Source organism: Artibeus jamaicensis, unplaced genomic scaffold, assembly GCF_021234435.1.
Source record: "Artibeus jamaicensis isolate MK-2021 breed Jamaican fruit bat unplaced genomic scaffold, CSHL_Jam_final contig_1132, whole genome shotgun sequence".
In the NCBI taxonomy this organism is placed as follows: Eukaryota; Metazoa; Chordata; class Mammalia; order Chiroptera; family Phyllostomidae; genus Artibeus; species Artibeus jamaicensis.
The window spans coordinates 7168529-7180846 of NW_026521221.1; the positions used below are offsets into that span (position 1 = coordinate 7168529).

Sequence of the window (12318 nt, forward strand, 5' to 3'; positions counted from 1 at the left end):
TGCTTTCTGTCAGGCACCGTGCTAAACACTTTACATAAATTATTTCATCTTCAGCGTAATCCCAGAAGGTGGGTTTTATCTGCATTTTACAGAAAAGGAAACTGAGAATATTCTTAGGGACACATAGTAAGTGTCAGAACCACATATAACAAAAATGTTTGTATGACAATGCATAGAAAATTATCTGGAAGATTACTTCTTGGAGACGGGAGTAATGAGAGCTTTCGATTACTACTCCACTTCTATATTTGAATATTTCATGCAAGCATACAGTACTTTTATAATTTTGAAAATAAAGTTTTTGCTCAAAACAAAAAAAGAAAATCTGGTGCTATCAAGTCCTTAATGTAAAATGTCCTAAGGGATCTTGCTCAGAATTTAAAGGTGAATTATGGCTCCACAGTGTATTTCTAGGGTGAAAACTACCCTTTAGCAGCATTCACCTAAAATCTGTAGAACTCGAAGGTGTCCGGCATGGACTGGGTAGCCTAAAGCAGAGATTTCCTTGAGTGGCTCATGAGACAATTTTCATGGCATTTCTTCCTTTTCTTTTTTAACTCTATTCTTCCTTTTGTTCATTTTTAACATCCGTATGTACTAGTGGAGCAGACACCTGTTTTCTTACTCATACATTAAATTTGATGGGGACACCTGTGGGGCATTGCCAAGATCCTTTAGTAACCCACAGAAATTAACCCTGCTCAATAAAGTGAAGTGCGAGTGTGGTTCGGATATGCTAAAATTAACTGGGTATTGGATGAGGCTGTCTTACTCACTAAAGCTAAGGTGAATGACATTCCAAATGTTTGTACTTCTCAGAGGATTGATCACTTGTGTTGCTATGCTATATAGAATTTTATCACCTGCTTTGTGCTGTGTATTTCCAAGCAGTCGGCCTCTGGGAAAACTTTTAGCCTCCTATGCTATGGGACATAGCAAACTACAGGTCGGCTGCCAGCTGTATTTCTCTCAGAAGGGAATGCCCTCTTCCTACCTCTGATTGTCACTTTGATATGTTTTTTCCCTTTGCCTTATTGGAGATGGGGAGTGTACAGAATCATGGGAAGGTTGGCCAGTTATACCAGAAGTACAGCGTTCATTTCTACTGTTCTTTTTGTTCTCTAGCTTCCCATTGACCGGGGTGGAGGTGAAGGAAAGGCCATGTACATTGACACCGAGGGTACCTTTAGGCCAGAACGACTGCTAGCAGTGGCTGAGAGGTAGGTTACTGGATTAGATGAAAGAAGTATGGCTGTACTGTCATTGTGATTGCCCAGGGGTAGTCTGGCTGAAGAGTGTCTGCTTATTAGTCCATATTCCAGAGTTGTTTGTATATCAGAGAAAAGCATTCTTCTTTAGTCAGAAATCCATGAATTACTTCCAGACTGGATAAAAGAACAAGATCCCACTTATGTTGTCTTCCAGAGAAACACTTTAGGTTCAAAGACACAAAGAAGTTGAAAGTAAAAGTTTGAAAAAAGATTTGCATGCAAACAGTAACCATTAGAGAATTCTAGTGGCTATGCTAATATCAGACAAAATAGGCTTTAAGACACAAAAAAAATATTACTAGGGACACATTCTATAATTAAAAGGTCAGTTCAGTGGAGAGGTATAACTATTATAAACATACACACATCTAATAACAGCCCCAAAATATATAAAACAAAAACTGACATAATTGAAGGATGAAATAGACAATTTGACTATAATAGTTGAGGACCAATATCTCACTATCAGTAATGGATAAATGGCTCGATGAAGGGGAACTACAAAAATCTACAGCTTGCATCATACTTAATGGCGCAATTCTGAATGCTTTCTTCTTGAGATCAGAAACAAGGCAAGGGTGTCCACGCTCACCATTTACATTCCATATTGTACTAAAGGTCCTAGTTGGTGCAATCAGTCAAGAAAATAAAAGGCATCCAGATTGGAATGGAAGACATAAAACTCTTTATTCACCAATGACATGATCCTATATGTAGAAAAACCTAAAGAATCTACACACACAAAAAGAAACTACTAGAACTAAATTAATTCAGCAAGATATGCTATAATGTCAGTATTTCTATATACTGGCAATGAACAGTTCAAAAACTAAAAATACAACCCATTCACAGTAGTATCAAAAATAATATTTAGTAATTTAACAGGAGTGCAAGACTGGTACACTGAAAACTACAAAACGTTACTGAGAAACATCTGCATAAACAAATATTCCATATTCATGGATTAGAAGGTATAACATTATTAAAATGGTAATTTTTCCCTCAAATTAATCTATGGATTCAACACAATCCCTATTGAAATTCCAGCAAGCTTTTCTGCAGAAATTGACAAACTGATTATAAAATTTATATGGAAATATCAGGGACCCAGAATAGCCAAAACATTACTGAGAGGGGAAGAAATTGGAGATCTCCCTTAGTCTTTTCAATTTGAAAACTTACTATAAAGCAACGGTAATCAAAACAGTGTGGTGCTAGCATAAGGACAGACATATGGATCAATGAAACAGAATTGAGAGTACAGAAATAAATCCTCTTATTTATAGTCACTTGATTTTTGATAAAGGTGCCAAGGCAATTTAATGGGAGAAAGAAATAGTTCTTTTTAACAACTGGTTAATGTAGTTGAATATCTGCATGCAAAAACATATATTTAGACCCTTACCTTACACCATACATAAAATTAACTAAAAATGGATAATGGTCTTGTGAGGTGATTCCTCAAAAAATTAAACATAGAGCCCTGGCTGGTATGGCTCAGTGGATTGAGTGCCAGCCTGCAAACCAAAAGATCGCCAGTTTAGTTCCCAGTCAGGACACACAGAATTACATTATGATCCAGCAATTCCAATTCTGGTTATATATTCAAAAGAATGAAAGCAGGGACACAAACAGATACTTACTTGTATTACAATGTTCATAGCAGCACTATTCACAATAGCCAACAGGTGGAAACAATCCAGGTATCCATGAACAGGTAAATGGATAAACAAAATGTATATACACACAATGGAATATTTTTCAATATTAAAAAGTAAGGAAATTCTCACACATGCTACAGCATGGATAAACCTTGAAAATCTGCTAAGTGAAATAAAGCAGTTGCCATAAGGACAAATATTGTATTATTCCTATGAGGTACTTAGATTAGTCAAATTCATAAAGAAACATTAGAGTGGTGGTTTCCAGGGGCTAGGGGGTGAAAAGAATGGGGACTTATTGTTTAATGGGTACAGAGTTTCAGTTTGGAATGATTACACAACAGTGGGAATGTACTTATTGATACTGGACTATATATTTTGAAAAGGTTAAAATGGTAAATTTTATGTATATTTACAACAGTATTTTAAAAAGATAATCATCCTAAACATAAGAGCTAAAACTAACACTTTGGGGGCAAGGGAGAAAACTCTGATAAGGATCTAGTATCCAGAATATATGAATAACTCCTACAACCAGAAAATAAAATGGAACTCAATTTTAAAAATGGGCAAAGATTTGTAAAGACATTTCTCCAAAGATATGCAAATAGCCAATAAGCACATGGAAAAATACCATCATTGGTCAAAGGAAATGCACATTAAAGTCACAGTGAGATACCACTCCTGGGATGGCTATAATAAAACAAATAGTAACAAGTGTTAGGGAGGGTGTAGAAAAACCGGAACCCTTCTACATTGCTGGTGAAAATGTAAAATGGTATAGTCACTTTAGAAAAGACTATGTCAATTAAACAAATTTACCATATGACCCAGCAGTTTTACTCTGTATGTAACCAAGAGATGTGAAAACATGTCCAGAGACTTGTATGTGGATGTTTATGGTATTGTTATAATCTCCAAAAATCGGTAACAACCCATTGTCTATCAACTGGTGAATGAATATACAAAATTTGATTTATTCATTATATAGTATTTCCATTATTTATGAAGTACTATTTAACCATAAAAAGGAATGAAGTACCAATACATATTACAATGTGGAGGAACCTCAAAAACATACTAGGTGATAGAAGCTAAACATATTGTATGTGATTTCATTTATATGAAATTTCCAGAAGGGGAAGATCTATAACGATAGTAAATTAGGTTGTTTCCTGGGGCTGGGAGTAGGAAGAGAAGTAACTGCAAATAAACTCGTGATCTTTTTGAAGTGATGGAAATGTTCTAAAATTGGATTGTGATGATAGTTGTACAACTCTGCAAATTTACTAGGAAGTCATTGCGAGGCTTAAGTTGGAAACTGCCTAGCTAAATAGAGAATTTTCTTTTCTAGTTTTATAATTATTAACCAAATTCTCTTCCCTGTTAACAACTTGAGGAATCCAAGCCATGGAGTATGTACCATTGAGGCATAACATTAGTTTAGAACAATAATTGTGGCTTTTGCTTTTGCTTACAAAATTCCTGTCATGAAAAAAGACTCCCTCTCTTGCAACCTGATTTTAGTTTTCTAAAGATGTGTATACTAAACTGTATCTTCCTTCCCAAAGTTATTTTCTGTGTTCTTGTACAGAAATTGTACATTTGATTTTTAAGTACATTATTTTAGTAGTCAAAGAGTTCTCTTGGATAGTCATTAAGATTTTGTCTAGTAGCGTAATTGGGTGTTCAGATAGGATGGATGAGATAGTAGAATATTGTCTGTGAGGACAGGGACATCGTGTTTTTGTTTTTATTTTATCCTCACCCGAAGACACGATTATTGACTTTTTAAGATTTTATTTATTTATTTTTAGAGAGAGGGGAGGGGAGGGAGAGAAACATTGATGTGATGTGGGAAACATCAGTCAGACGCCTCCCTCGCCCATCCCAACTGGCGAGTGAGTACGCAGCCCAGGCACATGCCCTGACCAGGATTGAACCACTGACCTTTCGCTCTGTGGGATGATGCTCTAACTGAGCCACACCTCCCAGGGCAGGGACTTTGTTTTCATCACTCCAAGTGTCCCTGAGTCCTAAAACAGCATTCAGAATGAATTAATATTTATTAAGTAGGGCCATGTTTATGATTTTAATTTCTGAGAAAATTACAGAGCCTCCTTAAGCTAATACCAAATTTCCCCTCATAACAGAACAACTCTCCCTGATTAATTTTCGCCATGCCCTGCTGAAGAATATTAATCCACATTTAGGTTACTATAACTCAGGGTTCTCAGAATGTGGTCCTCAGTACAGCTGCATTACCATCACCTGGGAACTTGTTTGAAATGCAAATTATCTGACTCCACACCACGTTTGCTGAATCAGGAGCAGAGACTCTGAGGATAGGGTCCAACAAGCTCTCCAGGTAATCAAAATGTTTTGCTGAAGTTTGAGAACCACAGTCACAATTGTCAGTGTCACCACATTTTTTTTAAAGCTCTTTTAAGTACTATGAAAGAAAGAATGACAGTACCCCTTTGAGGTGATACAGAAGAGTTTTTCAAACTTACATGTTAAGAATCACATGAAACCTGGTTGCTGTGGCTCAATGGATTGACCTCCAGCCAGTGAACCAAAAGGTTGCCACTCAGTTCCTGGTCTGGGCACACGCCTGGGTTGCAGGCCAGGTCCCCAGTTTGGGGGGCCGTGAGAGGCAACAGATGGTGATGTTTCTCTCCCTCTCTCCCTCCCTTCCCCTCTCTTTAAAAATAAGTAAATAAAAAATTTTTTTAAGAATCACCTGAGGTATTTGTTAAATATACAAATTAATGTGTCTTCCCTGAAAATTGTGATTTATTTTTTTTTTAATTTGTTTTTTTAGGCTCAAGGATTTTTACATTTTTAATAGGTATTCCAGGTTATTCGTATCTTTGAGGAAGTTCCAGAAACACTGTGAGAGAGGATGCTTATTTCTCACCAACTTTTTTCCAAACTGGGGATTGAAAATTTCATGTTGCTTTTGGAACTTAAGCACAGAGATCCCCATAGTCACGTTTGTGCACACTGCTGAGAGGAAAGCCAGGATCGTTTTTTAATCTAGTTAGCACTCATCAGGTGATAATTTTTTTAACTGGTTTTTAGAGAGCGAGCTCAGAGACATTTATTTGCTCCACTTATTTGTGCATTCATTGGTTGGTTCTTGTATGTGCCCTGACCAGGGATCCAAACCTGCAGCCTTGGTATGTCTGGACAGTGCTCTGACCACCTCAGCTACCTGGCCCCAGGATGCCAGGACAATTCTTTGTTTTTCTGGTAAACCATCCATGTTCTGGTAGCAAAAGATAATCTCCCTTCCTCATAGTAGATCTATGTTTCTTGAGTCAAGACTAGAAGACTTGTGTGGTATAATACTTAGGCCTCTTGAATCTTTTTAAAGATCTTACAACCATGATTTAAATATGGAAAATTTTATCTCCTATTCCCATTTTATTTAGTCAGTATCCCAAGGTAAAATTCTGTTCTCCATCTCCTTATTTTCATGCCCAGATTTAACAGATAATTCATCATTATCAATCCACTTAATGCCAGGACTAACCTTTCCTTTATGTTGGTGATGGTGAAGAATATCAGAGAAAGTGTCCAGGAAAGTACATAATGTGAAGAATCCATTGTATGGTGTGGAAAATGCAGTTGGATAGGGTGGCATCTAATGATGCCAGATTTAGCTTGTTGCAGTGTTATTTCAAGTGCTAGAACAGTCTTTTGTTTTTCTATTCTTTTTGGGAGAAAAACTAATAAAGCTAAGTTTCAGAAAAACAAGTTTGATGTAATGTATGTTTTTGTAGTGGTCAGAGTCTCCACATAGAAGGAACTGCTTCTTTAAAGACTGATAGAAATATAAACAGGAATTTTTGGTTCTCAAAGAATTATATCACATTGATTTGTTTAAACGTTCTTTTGAAATATTACATAAGGGAAGTGTATTTTTGGAGTATCATGAAATGAGTTGACATATGAAAATATGACTGGGTTAAAGTGACATATATGATTCTCTTTGAATGGGTTGTAGGTAAAGCTTTACTCAGCAACATTTATTCAGAATTTACTAGCTATAAAAAAATGTACTAGGTAGAGAAGTTTAGTCTTTACCCAGGGAATTTGTAATCTAGTCAAAGAATGGCAAGATGGCCTCTCACAAGTGCCATAAAAAGACACTTTTGGAAGTGTCATTTTTTTTGGAAGCACAGAAGAGGGAGAATCATATATATATTTGAGAGGTACAGGGAAGTTTTCATGAAAGTGCAGGCAGTTAGTTGAGTCTTGATAGATGCATAAATCAAATTATTTTTTAAGAAATGGGGCTTCATTATGGTACATTTAATGAAAATGAAAGCTGTATTGAACCATTCACGTCTTAGGTAGCAGTTATAAAGGCGAGAAAATACAGATTGTCCTAAGAAAATGGAGATATTTTATTTGCCTTTTTTTTTAAGAGAGAGGAAGGAAGGGAGAAAGAAAGGGAGAGAAACATCAGTCAGTTGCCTCTCATACACCCCAACCAGGGATCAAACCCACAACGTAGGCATGTGCTCTGACTGGGAATCAAATGGGTAACTTCTGCTTTGCAGGACCATACCCAGTCAACTGAGCCACACTGGTCAGGGCTATTTGCCTTTTTTAAATGCATATGGGGGAAATCATGATTGAGATATGAAATGAATTAAGGTATCGATCATTTAACCATACTACCGAATTTTGCCGTGTATAATGCTTTTTGCCCAAATTTTTTAGGGAAAATAAGAGTACATATTGTACTTGGGAATTAGTACTAAAACACAGGTGTGCATTATATGCAGCAAAATATAGTAGATACATGTCACATATTCTATCTTAATTATTAGCAATAAAAATGTACTTGTTTCTGTTTAACTTTTTAGAATTTTGAGTTTTTGTTTAGGTTTTATTCCTATATAACAAGTTTATGTGAATTAATAGATCTTTGAGTGATTGTTTTTTTGTTTCATTCTCAATTCTGTCATGTTGCTCTTGGTTTGTCCAGAACATTTTTTCCTTATATTTGGAAATTTATACTTAAGGAGTTTTCAATAGATTTATTTTGAAGTCCTGCCAGATCTACTTCAAAGCAACGCTGTTATCTCTCCCTCTGTACTTTGTCTGTACTGGACTTCCTAATAGGAAAGGAATTAACGTTTTTTAGCTTCAACACCACCACTTCTAACCATCCAGGTAACTTCTCATCTGCCTGAGTTCTGTGTGTAGCCTAAAAATGTCTCTCCTCTCTTCCAGATATGGCCTGTCTGGCAGTGATGTCCTAGATAATGTAGCATATGCTCGTGGGTTCAACACAGACCACCAGACCCAGCTGCTTTATCAGGCATCAGCTATGATGGTAGAGTCCAGGTATGTGCTCAATAGAAGACACTGCATATGCTCCCGGGGCCCTTACCTGAATCTTACACAAGCTATTTAACCAAACTGATAGTACCTTGAATTAGAAATGGAGAGATTTAATGTCAATAATGTTTTGACATTATTGCTTTGTGGTTAAAGTCAAGTCACTGTTAAAAAATGAAGCCATAATCCACCTGAACTTGTTGGAAATTTTACCTTGTTATATGGTACCTCAGACATGAAGGCTGCACAAGTATGTTAATGAAACATCTACGTATAACTGTGAATATGGAATTTTAGTATAGTGAGGAATGAAGCAGAATCTGCCATAAGCCTGAAGTAGGCTTCCCTTGTTCCCTGTAGGTACGCACTGCTCATTGTAGACAGTGCCACTGCCCTCTACAGGACAGACTATTCCGGTCGAGGTGAGCTTTCAGCCAGGCAGATGCACTTGGCCAGGTTTCTGCGGATGCTTCTGCGACTTGCTGATGAGGTAAGTTGTGGGTTAGTGACAGAGAATAACTATTTTCAGAGGCCGTGAATTCCAGAAGACTTGCTGGGAGACCAGGACATCAGGGCTTGGTGATCATCCAGATATCAATCAGTTAGATATCTGAAGAGACACTTGAGTCATTCATTGGTTTGTGAGGGAAAGGGGTGGCCTTAGTAAGGTCCCTGGAATGTCTGTGGCCACAAAAAATGACATTTATCCTTTCTTCATCAGTTTGGTGTAGCAGTGGTAATCACCAACCAGGTGGTAGCCCAAGTGGATGGAGCAGCCATGTTTGCTGCAGATCCTAAAAAACCTATTGGAGGAAATATCATTGCCCACGCCTCAACAACCAGGTAAAGTGATGCAATAGACGACTTCATCTTGGAATGTCGTGTTAACTATGAAGCAGACGTGAAGATTCAACATTTCCCTGTTAAAGCTATTGTTATGTAATTGGACAAAGGAGTCTTTGCTAAATCTAATTATCATGCTTTGGTTAGTACACGTTTGCTTTTAGTTCATAAAAGAATTAAAAGTGCCCTGGCTAGTGTAGCTCAGTAGATTAAGCACAAGCCTGTGAACCAAAGGATCACAGTTCCATTTCCAGTCAGGACACCTGCCTGGGTTGCTGGCCAGTTCCCAGCAGGGGATGCACGAGGGGCAACCAAACATTGATATTTCTCTCCTCCTCTCCTTCCCTTCCCCTCTAAAGATAAATAAAATCTTTTTTTTTTTTTTAAAGAAAAGAATTAATTGCCCTGACTGGTGTGGCTCGGTGGATTGAGCATCATCCTGCAAACCAAAAAGTTGCAGGTTCAGTTCCCAGTCAGGGCACATACCTGGATTGTGGGCCAGGTCCCAGGCTGGGGGAATGGGAAGGGCAACCAATAGATGTTTCTTTCCTATTTTCTCTCTCCCTTCCCCTCTCTCTAAAGATGAATGAATGAATAAATAAATAAATAAGATTTTATTTATTTTTAGAGAGAGGGGAAGGGAGGGGGAAACATCAATGTGTGGTTTAATCTCACGTGCCCCCTTCTGGGGACCTGGCCTGCAACCCAGGCGTGTGCCCTGACTGGGAATCGAACCAGCAACTCTTTGGTTCAAAGGCCAGCACTCAATCTGCTAAGCCACACCAGCCAGGGCAATAAAATCTTGGGAAAAAAAAATTTAAAGCCCTCAAATGTTGAGAGCTGAATATGAAGAATATGCCTCCCTCTCATTATTAAAAGAAAGTAGCCCTGGCTGGTGTGGCTCAGTGGGTTGAGTGCCTGCCTGCAAACCAGAGGGTCACTGGTTTGATTCCCAGTCAGAACACATGCCTGGGTTGTGGGCCAGGTTCCCATTTGAGGGTATGCAAGAGGCAACACATCAATGTTTCTCTCCCTCTTGTTCTCCCTCCCTTCCATTCTCAATGAATGAATAAAAATAATTGTCCCTGGCCAGGCAACTCAATTAGTTATAGCATTGTCCTAATACACCATGTTTGCAGGTTCGATCCCCAGTCAGGGCACATACAAGTCAACCAATGAGTGCATAAATGAGTGAAACAACAAATCGATGATTTTCTTTTCTCTCTCCCTCTCCCTTTCTCCCAAACCCTATTCTCTCTTTAAAATTAGTGAATAAAGATTTTTTTTTTTTTTACTCAAAGAAAATAATTGTTGTAATGTGGAAAATCCACTAGGGTGGGGGAGGACAGGGCAGAAGCGGTCTCCTCCAGGTGGGAGGTACCCCGAGGAGTACAGGAAGATTCCAGAAGTCATTTAAAGAAGTATATACATCCAAACTTATTTTTAGTTCTACCATAAATACAGGAATAGAATTTTTAGTTATAATAACTTGGGTATTTTGGTCTGTGTCTTTGGGTCAGACTTTACCTGAGAAAAGGAAGAGGAGAAACCAGAATCTGCAAAATCTACGACTCTCCCTGTCTTCCTGAGGCCGAGGCTATGTTTGCCATCAATGCGGATGGAGTGGGAGATGCCAAAGACTGAATCATTGGGCCGTTTCCTGTGATGAACCTAAGTGCTGCAGCCTGGTGGAGAAGACTGCTCCCTGGGGTTTCTCGTGGGCCTCTTCCTGTTGTGACTGCCAGAAAAAGGCTTCCGGGGAAATATCTATTGTATCAGCTTTTCTGGTGGTGTAAACAGGAGACAGGTCAGTGGTCACAAATGGATCTGTTTATTCCTTCTCTAGAGAGTGTGTTAATCTCTATGTGAATTCTTTGGTTTGGGGGGGTTGATGTATGGCATACCTTTGACACAGTGCCTTGTGGTTGACTCGTGACTAACAGCTGTGCCTCCAAAAGAACTAGAGCTGGGGAGACCTGGCTCTTTCCTCACTGTCTGAATAATGTCGAAAACAAATGTCTCAGCTTTGTGGCAAAGGGAATGGGTCTCCTCAGAGGTTTTTTTTCTCTGTCAGTAAATCTGTCAATCAGACAGAGGTTTTTAAGTTTGTATGCTTGAATTATCTCATGTAAGAATTTGTTTTTAGTTAAGGAATACTGAGCAGACCTGCTGTGCCACTGGCCCATTAACCACCTACTTGCTTAGTTTTGTTTTGTTTTTACTGCTAAGAGCATCTCAAGATAATTCTGGAATCATAAGCATTTCAGAGGCTTAAGTAGATTCAGGGTGAGGCTGCTATAAAGTAGTTATTTGTAGTGACTGCTGTTTATAAGAGTTACTCTAGAACAAACTAAGTATTTCAAGATAGGGCCTTTATATCTTTTTGGCACTGGGTAGGGATGGTCAGTATCTATTGCTTTAAAATTGAAATTTAAAAGGGAAGTCCTACATTCAGATGATTGAGCTTATTGTCCTTCAACCTAGTGTACTATTACAAGATGGATGTACCATGGCTTCCTGTGGCCTTTGTTTTTATTCCGAAAGTCTCATGTTGTAGAACTCTGATGCTTCCCTGGGTTATTCTACTTCAGGGGGGTTGATATACTCTTCTTCCCCTTTAAACTTCTACTTAGGATGGGTTTTAACAAGCTCTTCTAATTTCAGAAGGCCTCTCTGCTAGTACTGGGAGGAAAGGCAGTGAAATCTCTACTGGTGCTGTGTTGACCCCAGTGCACATAGGGGGATACAATTTGATGCAGCTTTGTTTTAAAAGCAATTCTGTTTCCTGGCTTTTAAAAATGGAGTATCTCGCAGGTCTTCTCTTACCGAAAAACATACCTAGGGTGGTAGAATAAAGCCACAGTGACAGATTCTGGAATGAAAGTTTGGTTCTTGTATAAAAGCATCTCAGTATTTTAGGACCTATAAAGTGTAAATGTCTTTGACTTAGAAATTTGTCTTAATTTTCCTCATAGTTGGGATTAGGCTTTGTGCTGCTGCCTCAAAGTGGGTCAGGGAACACCTGCTTACGTGGAATAGGCCTTATTGGGCTAAAAATCAGCTCTCTGCCTCTATTTTACATATAAATAAAATTTTCACTGAAATAGCATTAACCAGAGAGCCTATTCTAAACTCTTTGGTGCTTTCTACTAGTCTACAACAGCCTCTGTAGCAGGTAACAGTTA

General features: G+C 38.3%; 1 protein-coding gene across 2 annotated transcripts in view; it reads left to right on the top strand.

The window, feature by feature from the left end:
- RAD51 (RAD51 recombinase) overlaps window positions 1-12286 on the top strand; it is a 30781-nt gene extending 18495 nt beyond the window's left edge. For both annotated transcript variants that reach the window (XM_037161715.2, XM_037161716.2), the window contains 5 exons: window positions 1126-1220; window positions 8183-8296; window positions 8651-8780; window positions 9012-9133; window positions 10654-12286. In XM_037161715.2, coding sequence (XP_037017610.1) covers window positions 1126-1220; window positions 8183-8296; window positions 8651-8780; window positions 9012-9133; window positions 10654-10777 — 585 coding nt within the window. In that variant the 3' untranslated portion in view covers window positions 10778-12286. The remainder of the gene's footprint in view (window positions 1-1125; window positions 1221-8182; window positions 8297-8650; window positions 8781-9011; window positions 9134-10653) is intronic.
- Window positions 12287-12318: the final 32 nt, after the last annotated feature.